Source organism: Cygnus atratus, chromosome 4 (genome assembly GCF_013377495.2).
Source record: "Cygnus atratus isolate AKBS03 ecotype Queensland, Australia chromosome 4, CAtr_DNAZoo_HiC_assembly, whole genome shotgun sequence".
Taxonomy (NCBI): Eukaryota; Metazoa; Chordata; class Aves; order Anseriformes; family Anatidae; genus Cygnus; species Cygnus atratus.
This window is the reverse complement of record NC_066365.1, coordinates 20507470-20532168: the sequence shown is the minus strand read 5'-3', so window position 1 is coordinate 20532168 and position 24699 is coordinate 20507470. Positions and strand designations below refer to the sequence as shown.

Genomic DNA, 24699 nt, shown 5'->3' with positions numbered 1-24699 from the left:
CTCAAAGCATTCCAAAAAAATGAGTCCTAAGATTTGAAGACTGATTATTTTATGAACCCGCTCTTCAACTAACATCTGGTGATTAATTTTCTAGTAACAATGACTTCATTTTAGTCTTCAAACAGTTTCTCTGAAGAATTTCACTTTCTGTGCAACTTTTTTCTCCCTCCATTGACAACTCCAGTGATCAGTTGCTACCAAGAAGCTTCCTATTCAGGAGAAAGAGTTTAACTATTTTTTCCACAGAAGCAATAATGCACAAAAACACACTTGATGCTCTATATTGAACACCTCATAACAGAGGAATGCAGAGGTCCAACAAAAATTTTGCACTGCTATTTCTGTTATAGTCATTCCAACCTGCAGCTTTCTTGCCTGTTTCCATGAATGTTGCAAACTTTAACCACAAAATTTATAAATATATAAATGTCCAAGCGCAAACACTAAATACTTCTTATATGTTTTATAGTATGAAGGGACAAATGTAAGCCTTTGCATACTATAACAAAAACCAGCTTCTAAAAAATTGGATTCAAGAGAACAACATTGGAAACACTTCAGCAAGGCATTAAAGGTAGTTTAAGTTGTAGCTTAGCATGTCTTAGGGCATAACGTATTTTAAAGTGTTGACTTCCTTAGTATGTTGTGAAAACTCCAGAGCAAACAGGGCTTCACAAGCATGACACACATTGCTGTTTGTTATATCGTCTCGCTGAGACACTTTGGAATGGATTTAGTTATTCTGCTCAACTGCAGCAGCCACAGAAACGATAGGCAGGGAAGGCCCAGGATTTACAGTTATCTCTGGTAACTGTACCTCTAGGTTTACAGTTACCTCTTTGGTAACTCTACAGTCACCTCTTGGGGTTTCCACACAAATCCATATGGGCCCAAGACATTTGGTGGCTGGTTATTCTTCCAAACTACTTGGGTCCCATCTTGGGACCCAGCAATGAAAAATACAGCCCTGGGCAGGCCAGGAGGAGCTACAATACCATTGTCCTGAGGAAACAGCAAAGATGCAACTCGCAAAGATTTACCATGCACGAGGCGAGCTGTTTACAGCAATTGCTTCGGATGACTTAGTTCCTACCGAATAAACGCAACCATTAGTCACTTAACAGACACATTTTATAAAACACTAAATGCTGGTCGAGCTTCCCCTGCGCACCCCTCACAGCCTGGTAACTCCGAGGATGGTGCGCACAATGCTGTAACTCCACCGGGGAGGGCCGGTGCTGTGCAAGTACCTCAGGAGGAAATCTTCTTCCCCAACCTCCCCGAGAAGCAAGGAGGGCAGGCACCACACAGCAACACGGCACAAAACGCGTTTCAGGACAGCATGACTAAACCCTGGCGGCTCAGCACCAGCAGAAGCCCTCCCAACATAGCACGCACCACGCACTCGAGGGACACCTACATACGTGTCACTCAGGCAGCAACCAAAGTAGTAAGACAGCAAAGTCCTTAATAAAAAATTAAATAAACAACAACAACAAAGAAACGCGCTTCCCACCTCGTTTGAGCTGGCATTTGAGGGCAAAACTGACCAGAGGCCGGGGAAGGGAAACGCCAGAGACCCGCTCCCGCTGCACACCCACTCTCCGGGCACCTTCCTCGGCGAGGAGGCAGCGGCGCCCCCCGGCAGGGACCCCGGAGGCCCGGCCGCCGCCACAGCGGGCCGGCAGCCCTGGGCGAACAACCGCCGCCTCCCCCCGGCTTCGTTGTGGTAACCGCGCAGGAGCCGGGGCGGATACTCACACGGACGGGCGGAGAGAGAGGAGGGGAAGAAAGGAACGGCGCAGCACTGCTGCGGCCGCCGTCTCGATGAGCGCCTCGTACGCCGCCCGGGCCGGCCCCCTCGCGTCGCCGGGCGGGGAGAGGCGGTGCTTGAGGGGGCCGGGAAGGGAGACGAGTGCTGGGAGGGGTCTCGGTTCCCTTCCCTCCTTCCTCAGCCCTTCGGGAGCTGGGGAGACAGTTGGGGTGCTCGATGAGGGGATGGTGCCCGTACTGAGGTGATGGCGCCCGTGCCGAGGGGATAACGCCCACACCGAGGGGGCGGCACCCGAACTTAAGGTGATGGCGCCACAAGTTAGGGCGATGGTAACCCAGCTTGAGGAAATGGGGCCTCAGGTTGAGGTGAGGGGGCCCCGTGGTGAGGTAACAGGGTCCCAGCTTCAGGTGATGCTGCCTCGGGTTGAGGTGATGGGGCTCCACGTGGAGGCGATGCCGCCACATGCTGAGGTGGTGGTGGCTCGGGTTGAGGTGACGGACCCCATGCTCAGGTGATGGTGCTCCTGATTGAGGTGATGAGGCCTCACATTAAGGTGATGGTCTTCCATGTTAAAGGAGACAGATTTGAGGAGCAGATGGAAGTACCTGTTTCTACCAGAACACGTCCCTCCCTCAAGATTCACCCTGATCTCCACATCCTTGAATCTCACAGTAATTACTGAAGATAAATGGATGAAGCCTTCAGGCAGAGTTTCATTACTTCTGGCACTGATTAGGTGGGTGGCAACTACCACTAATGATCTGCCACTGTAAGTGGTAGTGACCTGTATAAGGGTGGGAAAGATTCCAGCTCTTTTGAGGGGGGGCAGTTGAAATAGCAGACCTTGGCATGCCTTTAATAACAGCAATATGACTTTTTAAGAAAGTAGGAAAGAACTGTGAGAAGAAAGATTCAAAACAAACAAACAAAAAATGGTCCCATTATTCATTATGAAAGAGATTTAATGACATGATCATTTTTTTTGCTGAGCATATTGAATTTTGAGTTGAATCAGGCTGTGCAGCCAAGACAATTGTTGTGTATACGGCCCTATTTAATTTGGCACATGAATATAGACACACACAGAGTATGTGTATGTATGTGCGCATATATACAAACACATTTTAAAATACATATAGGGAACGTGGCAGAATACTACAAGTAAAGAAAGAAAATCTCCGGATAACGTAACTGAATTCCTCTGTGTTAACCAGATTCTATTACTACTGCTACAGTGTTTAATGGAGGTTCTTCAACTCACTTGAATTAACTTTTCATATTTCATGATGTATTTCATTCTCATTTTCAGGAACCTTGCTCAACTCACTGTTGAAATGTTGAATAATCACAACTGCGGTTGAAATCAATGGGAACTGTATTTGGAAAATACCAAGTGCTACAAAACACTAAGCATTCCAAAAATTCTCTCTCTGTTATCTCACATTGCACGTTAAGTAGGTACTTTTGCCCTTTGTTTTTCCTGTGCATCAGGTTCCTATTTGCAAAATACACCACTCGTAAAAAAGTATAATGAGAATAAATCAGTTAATATTTGTAAAGTACTCAGCCTAACTTACATATTCTGCAGAAATTCAGGCAACAAAATAAAAAGTGCTCTTCATATGAGAGCAATTCAACTAATTTTCAGTAAGGGAGGAATGGAGCTTATAAGAAAAATAGTACGTGATAGTAGTAAATTGCCAACCTCTACAGCAACATGATTTGAACCAGAAAGGCCCACAAAAGACTAAGCAAATGAAAGAAAGCCTTTGCTATAGCATTAAGCTTGTCTAAACATTTTGAAGGTGCAAATTTATAAAAGTTACAAGTTTGCAGTACTGTGAAGGCAAAAGTTGCAAGACTGTCACTTTAAGGACAGATACAAAACTGAATTCAGAACGCTGGGGCTTGGTGTAGGATATGTTATAAACAAGCTAATTATACTCTTTGCTCAAAGGAGAAAAGCGAAGATGCTGATTCTTCACCCAAATCAGACATAATTTCTGTTTTAAAATGAGATAAAGTCTTCTCTTTGTAGGAAATGTATTTGCTGTAATGCTTGAAAAAGGTAGAGTTTGAATAGCTTATCTCACAAACTAATTCCATGACGGATGAAATAGTTATAGAAAGATAATAACATAATCCCCAGTCCAAAAAAATCACTTCTGAAGTCCTTTTTGTATTGTACAGAAATGTATTTTATAAAGTACAAAAGGGGGAATTCAAGTAACACTGAACTGAACTTGAAAATTGCCACCGATTTGCGTGGAGCTAGGACATCATCTAAAATATTAGGAATTGTATGTCAGGTTGGAAAATCATAGAATCTTATTAAAGACTAAAAGAAAAACAATCAAAGCTCCCTCTAGCTCTATGGATATACACTTGAACTGATTTAGATATATCTAATTCAGGGTATGATGTGTAAATCCTAACTAAAATTGGTAGGATTACTCATTCAGACAAGAACTGGTTTTGTGCGTAAGCACTGCAGGACTAAACCTTCACTGTAGTTAGGTTTATTTTTTATCTTCCTCTCCACTTCTGAGAATTAATACTCTAATGAGAAAATAACCTCTGTTTACACAGAACTAACAGCATTACAAGCTCTGCTTCAGGTTAATTTAAAAATTTAATTCCCCTAAGTAGTTTTGACAGAGGCCCGGGCAGTTTCCTGAATGCATTTGCTGCAGAAGGCCTCTCCACACTCTGTCTTGTTTCTTGTGTGGCTCTTTCTTGAGATCCCAGAATAGATGTTGAACTCAGTCCAGAGCCTCATATTTTCTGAACTCTGAGGAATTAAGTGTGTGCTGGGAGTTGGATCTCTGCTTTTTGTTTTCTACCTGATGAGAGTAAAATAACATTACAGGAAACCTTCTGGCATGTTGGGCCTTCTCCAAAAGCTCTTGGACTCTGCAAGAATCTCTCTGTTGGTCATAATGACCAGAGATATTGAAAGAACCTTGTACCTCAAGCCCTTTGGTGCAGCATCAGGATGCTTTGGCACTGTCATTGCAGTAGTGTTTTCACTTTCTGTATATGACGATTTTCACCTTTAATCACATTAGACACATTACTCAAGTAATCCCTTTTGGACACCCTGGATGGTCTGAGCTAGTCCTTAAATGAGCTTTGTGCAATTTAATATCCACTAAATAGAATAAACTGTACAATAAAACTATATTTAAGCTATCGTAAAGGATCAGCTTAAGGAGCAGAGTCTCTTCTGGTCAGTGACTGAAACGGGAGCTGAAATTGCTACAAAACTACTTCACTATTTTGAGAGGAAATAGATTTCTGTGCAAAACTCTAAAAGGAAAAGGCATGTATATATGGAGACAAACAATCTGATCCACAAGTCAGGCTGTTCTGTGGGTTAGGTTAGAACTAGCTTAGAAAATACTGTGTATTGTCCATGTTTCCGTTACAGTTCTGTGCCATAAACTGAGCCCTAAACCATCTCTGGAGTGCAATGTTAAGGCCATAACTAAATATTCCAGCTCCTGGCCTTGACTTGCTCAATATCTCAGAAGCACTGGAAAGTTCAGAGCTTAGTTTTAAAACGGTTGCTTGTGCTCTTGAGATTATACAGAAATCTAAGCATTCACAAGATCAGGGCTTTGGCGTTCACCCCTTTTTTCATACGAATTTTATCATTAATCTTATAGAAGTAACTACTGAATGTGAATAAATAAGCGTCTCCAACCTCAGCACCAATACCAGTTGTTTAAAAGACAATTCAGGGCTCTTTGACACACCAAGCCCATCGGAATAGTGACAGTCTGAAACCAAAAGCATTTCGTAGGAGTCTCAATACTTCTAAACACTTCTACAGCGCTTAAATTTAGCGAGATGTCTCCCCTCAAAACAAAGCCCATGAGTACGTGCTTGTGTTCACTCTTGTGGAGTTGGCTTCCTGAAGGCCTTGCAGTTTGCTCCTGCTGTAAAGAGCCCCAGGCCTCGTGCTCTGGCTGTGGCTGGTGGCCGCTACGAGTCAGCGGGAGCTGTAAGCGCACCCTACCTATGGCAAAGTAAATCTGTACGCGCAGCACGGCAGCAATATGGCAAGGCTTTCGCCGCGCGAGGAGTTTTTTGGACCAGGTGCTGTGCTACGAGCAGTCACGGATCACCAGAAGGAGTGTGGCGGTGGGCCTCCCTTGGGGCAGAGGGGCCGTTCAGCGGGACCGCCAACTTCCCATTTCACTGTTCCACCAACGTTTTACGTCCGAAACTCAGCTATTTAGGGGCAGGGGCCGACGCGAGGACGGCTGAAGAGCGGCTCCGGGTGTCGTACATCTCCCCCCGGCCTGTGTGGGGCCTCCCCGCCGGCCTCCCTCCCGGCCCCGCCTCCGCCTCCTCCCCCTGCCGGCCGCCGGGAGGCGCGGCGGGGGCTCCCGCCAGGAAGCGGCCGAGCCGTGCCGAGAGCCGAGCCGAGCCGCGCCGTGCCGCGCCGCCGCCGGGCATGAGCTCCGGCTCCCCCGGCGGCCGCAGCGGTGCCAGTGGCGGCGGGCGGCGGAGGCCGAAGGGGAGGCGGAGGAGGAGGAGGAGGAGGAGGAGGAGAGGGGCCCCGGCAGCGGCCGCCTTGGCGGGGGGCTGCGGCGGCTAGCGGGAGATGCGCTGCGTGCCCGCGGCGCCCCGAGCAGCATGTTCCCCGCTGCCGACAGCGCTAGCGGCACGGCCGGGCAGCCCGAGGCGCCGGGGGTCGCCGCCGCCGCCGCCCCCCCTCCGTGCTCGCACGGCGGCCGCAGCGGCGAGGAGGAGGAGGAGGCGGCCGAAGACGAAGAGGACGGGGACCCCGGCGCGTCCCGCTTCGTGCTGGCGGCGGGGCTGGCGCTGCTGGCCGTGTCCGTCGCCTACCTGGGCCGGCAGGAGGCGGGGGGCTGCGGGCCGCTCTGCCTGGCCCTGCCGCTGCTCCGCCTCGCCCTCTACGCGGGCTGCGCCGCCGCCGCCGCCGCGCTGGGCGCCCTGCTCGGCCTGCTCTGCCGCCGCCGCCTGCCCCCGCCGGGCTTCCCCGCCGCTCCCCGCCCGCGCCTGCCGGCGGTAAGTGGCGCCCCGGGACCCCCCCGCGCCTCGGGGAGAAGTTGGGCGCGGAGCCGGGGCGGGACCCGGCCCCGAGGGGGCTCCGCTCCTCGGGGGCTCCGCTCCTCGCCGCTCCCGCTGGCGGAGTGCCGTCAGCGGGGGGTGCGCGAGGGGGGACCCCGAAGCCTGGTGGCGTTGGGCAGCGCTGTGGGAATGCCCTTGGGGCAGTGCCAGCGCGCTCTCGGAGCGGCTCGGACCGCTGTGCAAAGATAAACCAGTTTTCCGTACTCCTAAGCGGTACCGATTCGTTCTCACGACCCCTTCGTAGCTGACTGTTAGCGGTGTTCTTCAGTCTCTTCTGAGCGGCGCTGATGGCACAAGGGTTTGGGAGTCCAGGTAGAAGAGCTAGCCAAAATAACTTCGTTCCCATCCACTACAAGCTCTCCGGAGCTACTCCTAAGCCAGGCTTGGAAAACTGCTGCCGGAAACGAGGATCTGCTCGCCTTGGGCTCCGCGCACCGGTAGCAGGGATGTGGTGTTTGCCATCGCAGCGGGGGCTCCAGTACGGTGCCCCCCGTCTGCTCACCAGTGAGCCGTGGACCTCAGCGGGGTGTTAGCAGGTGAAGTGCTCGGCAGCAGACAGCACCACCCAAGTGCCGTTTCGCTTTGACGGTGTCACACGAGATATCTGAGAGCACTTTGGGAAGAAAAACGGGGCATGGTTTGTGCCACCTCGCCGTACAGCCTAGCTACGTCTCGTTATGCCTGGTACATGCCTTGTTCTTGTCAGCAGCAGGTAAATAACTTGTGCTGTCGCTTGCGTACGGCTGCAGCTGGTGCAGCCAAACTTGCAGAAAGCACAGGGTGCTGACAGGGCAGAGAACCTGTTAGACATCACTCGCTGGTGTAGTTGGCCATCCTTCCATCTTGCCAATCAGCTCAGCTAACGAACTGCAGCCGTGCTTTATTTCTTCATCCTTTGACCGGTGGAGGGAAGGAGACTGTGTTTGTGAGTACGTTTTTCCAGGCCTGTGTTTAAGGGAAGCTGGCAGAACGTTGCCATCAGTAGACAGGATGGTTTGGCTGGGGGTTGGTGACTTCAGCGAAAAATACAGCTTGCAGGGGGGTGTTTACAATCCAGTTGTGGCAGTGGGTGCATGTTATACTGGTTTTGGCCTCGGGGTAGGAGATTAGGAGGCAAATGAATGGGAGAAGAAGAAAATTAGAAGATGTTGTGCAGAAAGTCAGCAAATGATAGGCAGAAGGTACCTGTCCTGTATGTAGTGTTAAGTGAGCACAGCAAAGGATGGTTCTGCTGGTTTTTGTTGTAGCAATGTGCATTAGGTTCCTAAGGAGTCCTGGTTAGTAAGGGACTGTTTGTTTTTGCATTTTACCATTCAGCTGCCTTAAAACAGAAGAGAAAAATGCATCATTAATAAATCTCTTCAGATTTGTAGATTTGCATATTTAAGCAGTAGTGTTATAGTTCCAGTGACATTTATGTGCTGGCATCCTTAGCTGAACATCTGTGCGTGTATTAAGTCACTTTTAAGAGAACAAATTGTATATGTACTGCAAAGAACCTTTCCATAAACTTAATAACTGAAATCTCCCCACTGCTGCAATGAGGAGCAGCCTTGCAGATTTGTGAAATGGACAAACAGTGAAAAATCAGTTTAATTTGGGAAGCCCAGCATTAAAGGAAAAAAAAAATAAATTGAATTTATAGCTCTTCTCCCCGCCCCCCTTCCTTTGTGAAAAACACAGTGCATGAGCCCACCGAACAGGAGTGAAAGTAGAAACGTCCAGAGACAAATGCAGTCGTTTCACTTACTGTGCCCTCTGTGAACGTTGTTTTTTGTGGTCTGCTACCGCCTGTTTCTCTTTGTGTTTCTCTGCCTGTGTCCATCCATTGGATTCGTCTGTATAGGTAGTGCACGCCTGCTCTTGTTTTGCATGGTCTAGTACGTGGTGTTTGGATTTGTTGGAGCTCTACGGTGTGTGCTGGTTATTTCAGAAAAGAATTGAAATCTTGTGTTTGAAAGTCTCTGCCAAAGCAGCAGTACCAACTCCAGCCTTCCTTCTGGGGTTGTTTATTTACTCTCCCCCTGATCCAGTTAAAAACTTTTCTTTCTTCCCTCCCTGCACTGTTATCAAAATTTAATCTGGCTGTATGAAAGAAAGGGATTGTCTAAAAAGGAGTGAAGTATTTTACCCTTTCTTTTCAGAAGCTATAGTTCCAGGTGTCTTGCTTGGGTTTCTCATGCCTTCAGTGTACAGTTCTGTTTTTATATATACATACATACATATTTTTTTGACACACAATGGCTTAAAGTCTCCCAGGCTCCTTGAAGTACTACTTCTGAACATCATTTTGTGTATGTTTAGCAATTTTCCTGATTGGTGCTTCAGCAACATGTAGGTGGAGAAAATAATAATGTCTGGATAAACAGCATATAGAAATGTAGGCCATCCACTAAGATTTTTATTTGCAAGTGTCTGTTGTACATTTACTTTAAAAAAAAAAAAGGTTAATCTTTTTATTATACATCCTATTCTTCTTCTGCCTTCTTATTATCATTCAGTTGTTACTTTCCCATTCTCATGGAGCCTTATGATGCTGTATTGTCTCTTCTGGGAGCTGGTAGCAGGGAGACAGTGAAGTTAGAATTCCTTCAACCTTATCACATCCTTCGTCCTTCAAGAGTAGGAAAGAACCCTATGTTGGTGTAATGCTTTTTTTTTTTTTGGGTGGGAGGGTGTCTTACAGATGGAATCTTCTTTTGCATTTGTTCTATGTGTGTGAGCTCAAGGCAGATATGCCCATTTATCATTCTTTGAATGATTTTCATACTGGGGTTAACATGAGGGAAAAAAAGCATACGGTGATAAATATTTACTCTAGTGGGAGTCAGGCTCAGCTCTTGGAAAGTGAGTGGGAGTACTCAATCAACTTCAAAGGGACTTGGATCGAGCTCTTTATGCTGTGCTGAAAAATCAGAGTTTTTTTTGTTAAGTTCTCTATTCTACAGGTACTTACAGTGCGAGTTTAATGCTGCTGAATTTCATGAATCTGTTCATGCCAGGGGATAATGCAGGTGAGGAAGGGCAATACCGCAAGTCTGGACTTAGCAATGTGAAGTGTATTCCTTTTTTCGTCGTGCTTGAATTTGCTTCTAGTGAAACCTATCCTTCCAAATACGAAGCTTTGCTTTGTCCTAAATGGTGTTTTTCCCCGTTGAGACTTGAAAGATGAAGACTTCTGTTAAAATTGGGTATCTCAGTAAGGGCGTCTGAAACCTGCTGAGAACTGCAAAGAAAGGTATGCAATTTATATTCTCACGATGAAGTGCATTTTAAACGTAGTCTTTTTCTATGTGAGAGCTCTGATCCCAAGGTATAGCTGGGCAGTGTTCTAGATTCCCCGCAAAGCTTGTTTTTTCCCTGTATCCTTTTAATACTTTTACTTGAAAGAGAACGGAAGAGAGATGTATAGTCAAATCATAATTTTAATTATTCGTTCGCATACCTGCAGGAATTAATAATATTGGCAAATAGTTCCTATTCATACTTAAACAGTAAAAATCAAATGACACTGTGAAATTGTACGCTACGTTATCAGGTATCTTTCAGCACTGTTCAGGAGCCGTTCTAGGACCAGATGATTTGTGGCAGAGGAGGACAGCAAGATGCAAGACAGCAAAAAGGCATGGCAAACCAACAGCACTTTAGTTAAAATGTGGAAGTCCCAAAGGAGATTTTCACCTCTGAGGTGTGAGCAGATGTGCTAACACCAAAGATTGCCCTGGAAGGGACTTGTTACATGCCGCCTTTTTTAATTCAAGCTTGTTCCTGCTCTCAGTTTGTGTGGTTGTAGGGGGGAGATGGCTTTGACTTCCATGAAGAGTCACATTAACTGTGGCAGTGGGAAGGAGAACACGTTTTCCCACGTTTCCAGTGTGAGTCGTGACTTCACCAAAAAAACTGGCAGGACAGTTTTCTTTGCAGTATTTTGACTCTGATTCAAAGTAAAGTCTCTAAGTAACGTGGTTGGTTTATCAACTGCATTTAAGTAATGCAAACAACAAGGAGTTCTTTATTAGATTCAGGTGCTGCATTATAAATGCAGATTAAATGAATGATACTCTCTATAGAGAATGAGCCAACTGGTTTGCCACGCAGCAATAACAGAAAATAAACAAACGGTGCTGGCTTTTGTTTTGTTTTCAGCAAAAAGTGCAGTGATTCTGATGTCCTGCTTTTAGTTTCCTGTGATTGCCAGCGGTTCTGAGTGTTTCTCTAAAATTCAGCTCCTGACGTATTCGATTACTCTTCTTTGATTCTGTTTAGTAGCTCTCCATTTTTAGAAATGTTTTGCTCTTAAGTTTTGGCCGCTTAGGGGGACTTTTGTGACAATGTTTTATGTTCCTAAAGGCTTGTTCCATCACTGAATGTGGATTTTTCCTGAATCTGGCATTAAAATGAAGGTGCAGGTAAACCATTCCTCTTTGGGTTAGGTAATCACCGAAACCTCTGCATTCTGGAAAATAGGACTGTTTTCATTTATACCACAGAAAAATGAATAGTGAGATGATGGGAAATGGTCTGTGTATGATCTGCTCTTTTCCAGGAACATAAGGGAGGCAGAGTGTTGCATCGTGACTGTAGTAGTGTTTACTACTGTAAGGAAACATCTGTCAGGCTCACTTAAAGCTGAATTAAGTAAAGTATTATCTGAAGCTGTAACTCTTTATCATAGAAGTCCAGTCTGATGTTGATGTATGTTATACAAAGAGAAGAAGAAAGTTGTTAGGGTAGCAGGGGATGGAGCAAGCAGTGATGAGTAAGTAATTGGAGAGTTCTTGTCTGCTGCACTAGATGTAGTCCTTGCCTCGTAGAGCACAGATCAAACATGTGCAGCGTGCGTTTATATTGTGTGGCCTGTCCTGAGCGCTGTTTTAGTTTTGTTGTAATTGATTTAATGTAATAGAAATAATTGTTAATTTTTCTCTGCTTCTGGCTTTAATTCCATGGCAGAGTAAGGAAGTGTGTGGCTTGCCTGTGCCGTGTATATGTCTGTTGTGGTTTAAGGATTGCATTTGATGACTGAGTGTTGCAGGTTGATATATCGATAGCGCAAGGTGTTTGTCTTCTCTCAGAATAACCATTTATATAGTGTACTTGTTAAAATACCTTCTTAATTATTATTTTTCCTTTTGAAGCTAATTTTAAGTTACTTAAATTGTTTTAAACCTATAAATGACATTAACTTTATTTTTGCTTCTGTAGGAGATTGAGCCTGAAAATTTGTCTTAAGTTCAATGCCAGTCTTTTTTTTTTTTTTTTTCTTTTCCTGGGCCTTTCAAACTTTTGTTGTCTGCATCTTAAATCATTCTCAAAAGTATCGGACAATGAGTATTATTCAGAAGTCTCCAGGAAATACACACATCTTTTTTTTTTCTTTCTCCAGGCCATAAACAAAGGCAAGTTCAGGGAAAACTTAAACTGTTCCAGGAAGCAGACGTCCCTACTTGTTAGCAACTTCATTCTTTGTGCGTTCTTTCCAAATGTGTTCCCCCCCACTTGTAAGTCATTTTGTCAAATCTTAACTAAATTTCAGGCTGGCTTCTCTCATTCCTCTTTGTCAGTAACCTCAGTAACCAAAACTGGGCTCCACTCTTACAGGTCAGGAGTAGTGGGAACATACTGGGTTTTAAGGAACAGCTAAGCTAGAGCTTTGGACTAAGTTAAATCCATTTATGAACATGTTTGGCTCAGTAAGGGTTATGCCAACTGTTTCATGAAATGTAGCACTGTTTTCTGTAGATAAGTGGCATGAAGAAAAATGTGAAAACATCCAAGTTGAGGCTTTCTAGCTGAACCTGTTCTCTGTGAGATGAGACATCTGCATGCATTTTCCCATCTGACTTGAGGTGGGTGGGAAGAAAACCTTCCAGTGAAATCTGGATTTTTCATTCTCTCAGTTGATAAAGCTGAGTTTGGAATGTGAATTTTCTGAAATCCTTCTGTTATCACAGGTGCTGTACGCCCGTGTTAGCAGGCTGTCACTGTTGTTTTTAAGGTGGCTGTTGCCATATGTTGTCCAACTCAGGGTGCCTGTTTATTTAGCTGATTCATCTTTATTCTCACAGACACAGAATTTTTCAAAAACAGTGCTAAGCTATTAAGTTTTAATAGATTTTGCTAAATGCAAGTTGATATGACTGAAAGAAAAAACAGGTTTGATTGGCTGTTTTAGAGAAGGCAACTTAAGATCTGGTCCATTCTCAGGCATGAAATTAAGTTCACAGATCTGACGGATCATCCTGAATCATAGAATAATTCAGGTTGGAAGGAACCTCAGGATGTCACCTAATCCAACCTCCTCCTCGAAGTGGGTCCAACTAGAAAAGGTTGCTCAGTGCCTTGTCCTTTTCAGTTTTGAATATCTCTGAGGATGGAGGCTCCACGGTCTTCCAGGCCTGCTGTTCTGGTATTTGACCAGCCTTGTGATTAAAGTAATTTTACCTGATATTTGATTGGAATTTCCCGTGTCACAGCCTCTGTCCTTTGCCCCTTGTCCTATACAGCTGCAAAAAAGCGTGGCTCCTTCTCTTTACCCTCATCTGGTGGTTGAAGACAGCAGTAGGTCTCCCTTTAACTATTTCTTCTTAAGCCTGAACAAACCCAACCAACCTCGCTTCAGTGCGTTTAAATGCTTGAGTTTATTGATATGTTAGATTCTTACCTGTCCTTGAAAATTTGCTTTTAAACAAAGTTGAAGATAGGTTTCTTTCTTGCTCTGTAATTTTCTCTGACTGTTCGTGTCATTGTATGCAATGCCTGGAATGGTATGGAAAATTTCTCAGAAAAGCCAATATGCTGTGCATCTTTTTTTTTTCTCTTCAGTAGCTACGTTTGTGTAACTGCAAAATCACCACTGCTAATGGTCATGTTTGTTTCTTACCTTTAAAATTCTTTTTAATCATTCATCTTGAACTTTCTCATTTTAAACAATGCTGTTAGCAGCTGCTCATTGAAAATAAATAGTGCCTTTTAGAAACCAAATGTACCAACTTCAGAGAGCACTGCCAATGAAATATTCTAGCAAACTGAAACCTGAGTTTGTATCTTGGTGAAGTGCTGCCTGCTAAATACTGAGGCAATGGTCGTGTTTTGTTCTCGACCTGAGTGTTCCAGACTGAAATGTTAAAAAAAAAAAAAAAAAAATAAATCAAGTGATGTAGGAAGCCTGCCTTGTGGAATTGTGTATATTGCTTCGTGCTGTTGCGTTGTGGAATGAGCTAGTTACAATTGTGGAGCCCCTCTTAAAACGTTTGTTTTGTGTTCTTTCTCTGCTGTAGAGAAGTCCTGAATTGAGAGGCTGGTAAGGAGGCAAAAGTAGAGTTCAGCATTTATAATTTTCTTATCTCAGCTGGAGTTTTGAAACTAGTTTTGAAGTGAGTAATCTGCCCAGTGCCTCAAGAGTGTACTTACTGATGCTGCAGGCTGGAAAAAACACTTACTGCAAGCTGTGCACAGATGGGGAGCGTTGATGTCTAAGTTGGGGGTTTGAGGTTGCTGACCTCTGTGCAGTTAGGGCTCAGGTGAGCAGAAAGGTTAATCCTGTAGCGTACCCAAAGCTAGCATAAGTATTAGAGAAGATTGAGTATGCTCAACATTTAGCTTCAGTCTGGCTTGTGGCCTCATGCTTAGGAGCTAGCTTTACGGAAAGACCTGAGCAACTTTGCTCAGCAGAGCTCTCTGAATCCCTTTTTCTTTTCCTTTTTCTTTCCTTTACCCCCCAGAATGTATTAGGGATGTTTAATGTATCTGCGAGTCCCTCCCTTCTCTTTTAAATTTGTGTGGTTATGAATCATCTTACATCGTGCTGCAAATAAAGGAGAAAAATCCTGAAGCACTTGTATGACTAGCAGTAAATCAGCTTGGCTTGGAGGAAGCATGATAAAATAAGCAGTCAGATGTGGTGTGCTGGAGTCTTACAAACACTACTCTTGATTGTTCTTTCCAAACATCAAAATACTTTTGGGGACCATTTAGGTGGGTACGGCTTAAGCTTTTACTACCGGCATCATGTTCAGGTAAAAGGGGGCCATGGAAATCTGGTGGTTCATTAATTGGATAGTCCTCTCTTCGTTTTAAACAGTGCTTAGCATTGAAACGGTAGTTAAGGAGGGGTAGGAAGGGCTGCGAGTGGAGGCATGCTGAAGTCTTGCGGTTCTTGCCATTGGTACTCTTGTCAAGGGGAGAAAAATGGCCATGAGACAGCAGCAATGACTGGAAGAAGCCTAGAGGGTGTGTTTTGGCTCAACCAGATGCTGGAAGAAATTAACTGGGGGTGGAAGGAGGACTCTGGCAGCCTGGAAAGTGTCTGTGGAAATGGTGTGTGTTAGGTGCGAGAGTCTCTGAACAGATTCATTTTGTTGTGCTGAGACCCCCTCCCCTATGCCTCATTAGATGTGTTTTATACTGGACTTGTGTGCATCCATCTGCTGTAGAAGGAGAACATTACACCAAAATAGACTGAGTAGTAAACTGCAAATCAGCTGAAATAATGGCATCATACCTTTAAAAACAGTAAAGGGTGTTTTTACTTAACCCCCCCCTTGAAGTTGATACTGCTTCCTTATTCTCTGCTTGGTGTATGTTGGAGTCGTTGGTCACTTTGGAAGTGCCATCTCCTCACAGTGGAGCTGTGCTCTTTTTTTCTATGTAAGAAGTGAATTGGTATAGCCGGACAGCTGCCTCTTAACGCCCCTTCCCCAATTGTCTGCCACCACCAATTTTAGTTAGTTACATCTCTGAGTTTGAATTCCCATCAAGAGGAGTGAAATAAGCTGAGTGGTGGCAGGGACAAATTTCTATTTCTGACGTTAATTATACCCCTTTCTATATAGGGACAGCATGAATCACAGAATTCTATCTACACCCTGAGAAATGTTTCTTCGTCCACCCACCTGTTTGGACACTAATGCTTCAAAACAGACAAATGTTTGTATGGTACATCAGCTTAAAATGCAGTGGCCAGACATGTTTTTGAAGGAAGAAGCCCAAAAGAATGTGAATTAAAATTATTCTAAGAGAGCTAATGGCTTCAATTTTATTTTAAAAGTGGTTTATGAGGCTAAATGAAAGCCCATGATGGCAGTAGGCTGTAAACATTTTTTATCTGCTATTGACGTCTCTCTCTGACATCTTCCAAAGGTGTGAAAGTACTGAGTGTAGGATTTTCAGTTGTTCTGTTAAATGCATGTCCTGTGCTCAATTGCATTGAGTTTCAAATGGGTGCAGTTCCCTTGTACAAACAAAGCAACCTTAAGATAATTTGGCAAGTTGTAGAACATGCAATACCCAACAATGGGCATCCATGTGTGCTTAGTGTACAATGTATGGTGTATGTATAGAAAACTGACACTCACGTGTTTTAATCATTTGGAGTGCCAATATCTATATTAAAAATAACAATAATACACTCTTACCACCTTGAATTCCAGTTCTGTTTTTGTCGTTCTTGATTTATTCCTTCTTCTTATGAATGTTCTCTTTGAATTTCAGAGTAATTGGCCTGGGAGCTGCCACGATTCAGTTCCGTCAAGGAGAGTAGTCATTTCTCACAACATGGATAAAGCACTGAAAGAAGGTGAGTCCTAACTTTCACAAAGGAGCATTAGATCCTGCATATCTCTTGTGTTCTTACCAAACTATGGCTGTAGAATATGCCAGGATTTTAGAATGTGACCCTGGATTCTTATTCCTTGATTTAAAAAAAAATAAAAAATAAAAAAAAATAAAATCAAGTCTTGGTCTTGCCAAGAGATCCGATGCAGTAAGTAACATGGTGTTGTTTTTGCAGTTTAGCTGACATCTTGTTATTTTAGTTTCTGGTTTTCACAGAAATATGTGGAAATTGAGTCCTTTGTACACAAAACAAAAAACCTAACATTTCAAAGATTCGATCAGGTGTCTCTGAACTGATAAAATCTAGACACTTGTAATCAGTCTTCCCATTTAGTCAAATTCTTGTCATGAAAACTCAATCTGAAATGATCATCTGTGCTTCTGGCTGCTATGGTATATGAAATCTGTGGATCACCAGTGCAATCCTTGGCTTTAGGTTGTGAAATGTGAACTATGGATTGTATAAATTAAAAAAAATATAAACAAACTATTTTGAAGAAAGAACTGCTACTTCCACACGTTTTTCAACTGACTCCTGACTAAAATATTGTAGAACCTGAAGTTCTACAATAAAGTTGAAGTTGAGTTTGAAGCAAGATTTTTTTTTTAATTTGTTACTGTAAATATTTTGCTAGGTTGGAACTTAGGATTTGTGGGGGAAAAGCTTGTATATTAAGAGAAGAACATGCATATCCATTTGCATACTGTAGTTTTAAAAATATATTTCTAAAATTTTGTGCAACTTGGGTCTTTTGTAAATATTTCATCTGTCTTTTTTTTTTGAGATTTCTTTGCAGGGAAGTTTTTTTTGTTACAAGCTTAGGATGCAGAAAAGGTATTTTACAGTTACTCTGTTATAAACAAGCTGGTTTGGTTGTCTTAGAAAACTTCTTAGGATGTGTGATGTTACTAAAGTTATTTTTACGAACAACTGTTATCAGGATATGTAGCTAAAACATAAAATTGGAACAGGTTACTTACTATTTCATGTTTTGGTGAAAGTGAACTGTTATAAAATATCATTTGTTAGCAACAACATTTCCACCTGGAATCTGTCAGATTATTGGATTCCCAATGACGTGAAATGGATGTACGGTCTAAATGTTGCATTAAGAAAGAAGCACAGATAAGTTATTTGCTGTATTGGCCTATGCTTAATGTACATTTGGATAACCCACAGTGGAATTTGGAAAGAAGCCTTCAAATTATCAGCGCAGAATCAGAGGTAGAGGGGCTATTTGGAGGTAAACCAGAGGCACTGTGGGTCACTGAGGGGGGAAAGCATTTTGTTACACTTTCCTCCTGCTGCTTGCATAGAAGAGAAACAGCTTCTGCATTTTTGACAACATGGCAGCTGCTGTCATCTGAGGTTATTTATTCATTAGGTTGTTCAATTGGATTCATAAGTCCATCCTTACTCAGTCAGGCTGCAAGTAAGTTAACAATATACTCGTGATTCATTTTTCAGAGTTGAGGCGCTACTGTTGTGACAACTTACTTAACTGCTATTTCTTTTCAGAACAGCTTTTACCTTCCATTCACGCTCTGAATTTTGGAGAGCAAACTTGTCAGATTGGTTGTACTTCTTCCAGGCCTGGTTAAATGACTAATAAAACCAGCTTGTTCTCTGTTATGCAGTTTAACAAGGATGAGACTTCTCACTCTACCACAAGTAGATTCAAGCAAGCTTTTTTCCCCCAAAGTGTTTGTCAGCTCACGTTTGAGATATTAAATATATTCAAAAAAGAAACATTTTACTTTTTTATTAAACCAAAACAGTCAGTCTCTCTGAAAATGGACAGGATACATTCCTTGCCCTGTGACAGTTCTGAAATATGTAATTATTTTAATACTATTGACACCCTTTTTTATAAGCTTTTAGTGAAAAAACAAAAAAACCCACAACAACTAGTGATATAAAAATAAAAAAAACATCCTATGTGTATTTCTGTTTCATTAGTGCCATATGCTAATGCCAATCAGTCTTACAGTGATGAGTATTAAAGTATTTGTGAACCCTAGGAATTTTTGCCAACTTCTTGCTCTCCAGGTCTAATGTTCAATTCAATAAAATGTTTTAAAAAGTCTGATCCATCGAGTAGACTTTTCAGTTCTGTATTTTCAAGCTTGGAACAGTTCAGATTCCTACTGCCACATGAGGTTTTGAGATGTTGTTGTCAGAGTGAATGGGGTTTTGCAATGTATTTTTAAATCGGATTTTACTTTTATTTACATTACCTTAGAGATGCAAGGATAACGTTTTCAGAGGAGCCAGTATCACTTGATTTCAGACTTGCTGTTGCTAGTTACGAAGAGACAGCCTTTTGATTAATTCTGACTTCTTCAGCTATTTTAAACAGTTGGTTTACTGTTAGTTGTTACCTGTCTTGCATCCCTCCAGAGTTACCTGTTGACTTCTGCTCTCCTGCCACATTTTTGCTGATGTTACAGCCAATCTGCATGCACTTTTCTCTCTGGTTAGAGTGACACCACATTATTGCACAGTTTTCCAAGGTTCTGTGACAGCCTCTCTCTTGACAAGCTGTCTTGTGCTATATTGCATTTTCTTTGTTCTCATGGGCTGTTAAGTTAGTTGGGAGGATAGACATCATTGGTTATCCTGAGTTTTAATTGAAGGAGTTGTTATTGTTTCCATTTCAGTCATTGGTGTTATTTTAATAAACTTTTTGTAGTGCTTAGATAGTTTTCCTGTGATACTAACCAGCAGACAATAGTCGCCTTCATCCTGAATAGCTTCTCTTGCTGAAGCCAGTGTAACAGTGTCTGGAATTGTCATTCAACGATGGCAGTCACTTACTCCACCAAAAAGGAACTTGTGTTTACATCTGTTTACAGCTCGGTTCTCAACTTCTCTCCTATCTCCTATAGACAGGCAAGTAATGTAAAAGGACAGTGCTTCAGAGTGCTTCTTTACTTAGTTGTAGCATCCTTGCATAAGCTGCAGATAAAAGGTGAGGGAAAGCTGTCTACTATCCCTGCTACCGTGTGATGTTTCATGAAATCTAAGCATGCAAAATTGGAACAAGTGTAATGCTATACAAAGATTTTCTTTCTGCTGTATTCAACAAGGAAAACAAACGTTCAGTTTTAAAATGGTGAGTCCTTTTTTTCAGCCAGCAGTGCTCAGGTGATTAACATCAAAATATGTTTTTCCACGATTTTTCATGCTTTTTATTGACAGGTGAATTTGATTCTTGTTCACCCTTCATTTCTTACACAAAGAAAAGATAACCCAGTTTTAGAAATACTCTTAGCCTTTTCTTTTAACACTTACTGTTCCTACCTGGTAACATCATGTTTTCATCCCGTGTCATTTGGCAGCTCAGGAATGCCTCTCTCAGCAGCAGGCGTGCTCAGTCAGACCCAGCTCCTCTTGTGCAGCACGCTGTCGAGGCTGAGGGCCATAGCCATCAGTAGGTTTCTATGCCCTGAGTGTAGCTGGACTCCCAGGAACTAAATTTTATCTTCCATTTTTAGTTGTTTGATATTTTGTGGTCTTTTAATGTTCTTCACAGACAATATTAGTCTTCATTACCTTAATAGTATCTGGAAAATTGGTCTTCGTATTATTTACCTGCTTTTCAGGATCATTTATGAGTAAGTAAAACAGTATGGATCATAGAACAAATTCCAGCAGAACTCCACTTCTGAAATTCTTCTACTATGAAAACTGCTTATTTATTCATTCCCTTTGTTTCATACCCCTGAAAATATTTCTGTGCCAGGGAACCGTCTCTTACTCTATAGCTGCTTAGCTTCCTTAACCCCTGTGTTGAGGCTGCCTCGTTTAAAAATATTTTGGAAATTTCGTAAGTTTATACCCGTGGATCAGAACTGGCCCGTCTGCATTCTTGTTGACCCTTTAGAAGAATATCAGAATAAGGTTTCCATTTACAAAAGGGAAAACGTTCCAGTTTAAGACCCACACATTGACATTTAAGGAAAAAAAATGCAATACCTTTTGTGGCGCTAGTTGAAAAGCTGTGTTTTTTTCCACAGCTCTCAAAAATCGGTTGTTTGGGTCCAAAATCTAACCAAGGCCTAATTTGAATTCATGTTCTCTCTGCTACTGGGATTCAAACACTTGGATCTAAGAACTCTCTTGGCAGAGAGTACATGGGCAAAATCATTTGAACAGAAATTAGTCTGATACTTTTTTAATGTGTCTCCTGGATATTTATAACACATTTGTTTTTTCTCTATTGTTTGTATATTTGGAAATTTCCTTTTTTTTTTTTCCTACACATTCATAGTAATTATTAAGCAAATGTCAAGAAAAAGTTGATAAAAATAACACAATGTGAAATGGGAAACTGTAAAGGCATGGTCTTTTTTGCATAGGAGCAATAATAACATCTAGGCTATAAAAAAAAAAATGTGAGTTTTATCGAGGCTGAATAATGTCATAAAATGTGACTGAACTCCCAGAAACACCAATATTTTTCCAAGCACAAAATTGACCAACAGAACTCAGATGTCAGCGTCATTATTGCCAGTGACTGGGGCAGGTTCACACAGCTTTTTGCCAGCCCTTAGCAGCCAGGTCTAAATAAAGGTTTAGTGAGCATGGGAAACTTCAATAAATCAAGATAACGTTAAGTATGAAACTTCATCATCTTGATTTGTGTTGTATAGCTAAAACATAATCAAGTCTAAAATACATCAGGTGAATAATGGCCTTTATACCTTTAGATTTAAAAATCACTATCTTGGAAATGACGGAGTTGCACATATTCAGATTATTTATTAGTGATTTTTCAGGGATTTCAGTAGAGTGGCTATAATATTTTATCTTCTTCTTCGAGGGTGAAGATGGGGCTTTTTTTGGACTGAACTGGATTTGGGCAGTGGACAAAAGTAGTAGCTGTAACAAGTTGTACAGAACAGCTCTTTGCCAGGTAGTTATGAGAGCATATTGTCTGTCATCTTCTGCTAAATTTTTATTTAATGTATTTTTCTTCAGGTCTAGCTTATGATAACCACATTGTGTATCTTAAATCTGGCGCGGTAGCAACACAGCATTATAGCTGGCTGTTTGGTGGTGGTTTGCTGATGCAGGATCCTAACAGAATTCGTCTTAATATTGTACTTCCATTTTAGTGCCAGTGATACTTGCCGTTGTAAGCAAGTGCTCAGGCAAGTGTTGTAGCAGTACCTTCCTTTCTGTCGCTAATACAGTCACAGAAGAGTTTTGAAATTGATGTAGTGTAATAATTCTATCCAGTGCTTTCAGGAAAGGATACTTATTTTTTCTTTGCAACGTTGTCTCTATGTTTTTGCATAAGGACAAAGTTTCAGGACTGCCTTTTGAGAAAATGGGTAGGTGTTTAGGCCTTCTTATTCAAATTCCCGCGTGTATCTGTATGTGTCTTTTTTTCTTTTTTCTTTTTTTTCCTCTCCCATAAAGCTGTGTAGTGAATCTTAGCAGTGTAAGAGCTGCCTAGTGTGGAGCTCTGCAGATTGCAGATTTGAAGCTAGTCTGGTTCACTGCTTCTTGTGGTGCCACTGAAGACTAAATGAATGCAGAAGAAGGGTTAGCAGTTCACACCTGTGTGGAGTAGAGATGGAAGGAAGAGTCTGGAGGGGTGTCCTCACTAACCCGTCCACAAAGCTTCTGGCTGCATGTCCCAGCACTCCTGACAGTCTTTAAGAGAGCCATGGAGGAGGCCCATGTTCACACTGATGCAGGATTGTTTTTTAATCAGATTATAACAATTTATCAGATTATAACAACTAATAACTAATTTAGAAAACTCTGTAGAAATTTCTGCAGTTTTGCACCAGACTCATTGCTGTCACCACATCTGAAGAAATTTGTCTATAGCAGCTGAGTTAGCTGGGGTAAGAGACTGCCCTAAAGTGTGTTATTCTTCTCTTGTCAGTCCTTTCTTGTCTTCTGACCGGTTGTTTTTCAAAGCTTCAGTGCATGATGTAGAAACAACGACAACAGGCTGATGGGCAGGTTTTTCCTTTTGAAGAAAGCAAGCTGCGCTCGTGGATTTTTCTGTGTTTCTGCAGAGAGCTGGAAGAGACATCAGCTGCATCGCTAGGCAGGCATCTGAGGCAGCCACAGCACATCATGGCCAGGATGAGAGACGTGGATGAGGCAGGGTCTTACGCCAGGACAGGGTGCTGTTAGTGGCTGTGGCTGGTTGTTTTAATACTTTGCCTTGTTGGTATCTGGTTTTAAAATAAATAAAAGAAATGCTAAAAGCTGTCTCAGTGCTCGTTTGGACATATATTCTAAGCTTTAAAGTACCCCAGGTTTTATAGAAAGCAAGACACTTAAACGGTAGTGATTCAGGAAGGGCAACAAAGCTCACGGATGGCGAGCAAACCACAGAAAAGGTGTAGAGGAAGAGAGTTATCAAAGGTAGGGTGCAGAAAATAGGGTTTAGAATGGGGAAACCCATTTAAAGTGTTCAAAGTGGGTAACTGACAGAAACCCAAGTGAAGTATTTCATACTTGCACAGCTTATTTTTTGGTAATAATCGGAGATGTTTTGCCTTTAGCTTAATATCAGTACTAGATCTCATGGATCTTTAATGTTCATGCACCTAAAGAGCCAGACCATCACCTTGCTTTGCCTGAGCAGGAGTCTTCCAATTGTGATAGCTCTGGCTTCAGGTATTTCAACAGGGAGCATAACGAATTTGCAAGAGTTGGGCTCTTGTAATTCCTTACTAATTAGCATTGTTGCATGTTCTGATGTGCTGTCCCAGAGCAGAGAGACTTAAAGTTGTACGTAATGGTGATTATGGAGAGAATGAGCAACAGAGTTTGTTTTGGAGAGGAGCTGTCTGAAAGTACGGTTATAAACTAAGGCTCAGATGGAATAGGTGTGTGTTCTGGAAAGAGAATACAGCCTGAGGGATAGAGATACAAGTTTTCTCTTGTTCTGTAGTGGTCTGCCCAATACAGGTAAGGAGCCACCACTCCTCTATACCATGACTCCTTGTCTTAGGCAAGGGATGCTGAAAAAGTATGCTGCTTCACTCTAAAGTGAATGCAAGGGTGTCTGTAAGAGAATCTGAAAAACTAAGTCACTGTCAACCAGGGGTGATAATCACAAGTACCGAAAGGCAGTGTCTTTTAATTGCCTTCAAGAAACACAGGTCTTTTTCAGGATAGGTGAGAAGAGAATCTGTACTGTGATAGCTTTCCATCGCTCTTCAGATGCTGCAACTGAGGCAAAGCTGTCAGAAAAAGGTGGTTGCAGAAGGACAGGGGGACAGCTGTGGGAAAACAGATGCTTAAAATGTGTGTTGTCATGGGACGCTTGAGATAAAGAATAACCCTCAGTTTTCAAAATACTGTTCCTAATTGCTCTTAGATATATTGAGGGGTTATTCCTCAGCTTATCAGAAGCTTATCAGATCAGCAGAAGACCACTGCCTTTTATAACTGTTATAATCACTTCGTGGTATTTGTTGATGGCAGGTTTCAATGAAATATAACTTCTGTTTTAGAAAAGTAAAGAAGTTGGGTCTGTTTTAAAGTTTGCAATTATCGTCTTGCAGTATGACTCTGTATTTTTTCTCACGTCTATCAAAAAGAAAACTTCAGAACTTCTATTCACTTATTTATGTGTTTATTTAGTGAAATGTTTTTCTGAATAATTCATTTGAAAGCCTTGAATTGACTTAGTAAATGACTTAACGTATTCCATCTTAGTGAAGTGAGTCAGTCGCTTAAAAAACCTGCAGAATTGATTGATCAGGGTTTCTAGTCAAATGCTTCAGAAAATTTAATCTTTTCTTTTGAAATGTTTTTGATGAAGTGATGTAGGATGAAGCCTCCTAGTATTTCAGGGAGGCAGAAGTATTCAGCATAAGTTGTTATGCTATTACTATGTTACTAATTCATTGTCATAGTGCCAGGGAGCTTTTTATAGTTTACTAGGCTGCCAAAAAATAATTTCCATCAAAGTGAAAGCTAAAAAATAGTGGAATCACATGATTGTTTTAAACCATAGGCTTACAGTGACAAACTAGGTGTACTTTTGACGTTTAAAAAAACCAAAAAACTCTGAAATCAGGATGTCTGGTAAGGAACCACCTGCTTAGATTATCGGGCATGCGACTTTTTATTCTTTCTTTTCCCCCCTTCCTTCCTGTTCAGTTACCCCTCTGTTAATTCCAAGTTGATTTGCATCCCATTCACTGCCCCCTCCTCCCCAACTTCA

At 42.3% G+C, this 24699-nt stretch overlaps 2 protein-coding genes across 5 annotated transcripts in view; one reads left to right on the top strand and one right to left on the bottom strand.

The window, feature by feature from the left end:
• The window catches only part of CFAP97 (cilia and flagella associated protein 97), a 28847-nt gene extending 26928 nt beyond the window's left edge, over nucleotides 1–1919 (bottom strand). Inside the window, exon 1 of one of the 4 annotated variants that reach the window (XM_035557908.2) lies at nucleotides 1762–1919. The gene's annotated coding sequence lies outside the window, so the exon portion shown is untranslated. The other 3 variants (XM_035557907.2, XM_035557910.2, XM_035557909.2) reach the window with 3 other exon arrangements.
• A 4535-nt stretch (nucleotides 1920–6454) lies between these two features.
• SNX25 (sorting nexin 25) overlaps nucleotides 6455–24699 on the top strand; it is a 93686-nt gene continuing 75441 nt past the window's right edge. Inside the window, exons 1-2 of the mRNA XM_035557944.2 lie at nucleotides 6455–6814; nucleotides 16370–16454. Of these exons, the coding sequence (XP_035413837.1) occupies nucleotides 16433–16454 (22 nt within the window). The 5' untranslated portion in view covers nucleotides 6455–6814; nucleotides 16370–16432. The remainder of the gene's footprint in view (nucleotides 6815–16369; nucleotides 16455–24699) is intronic.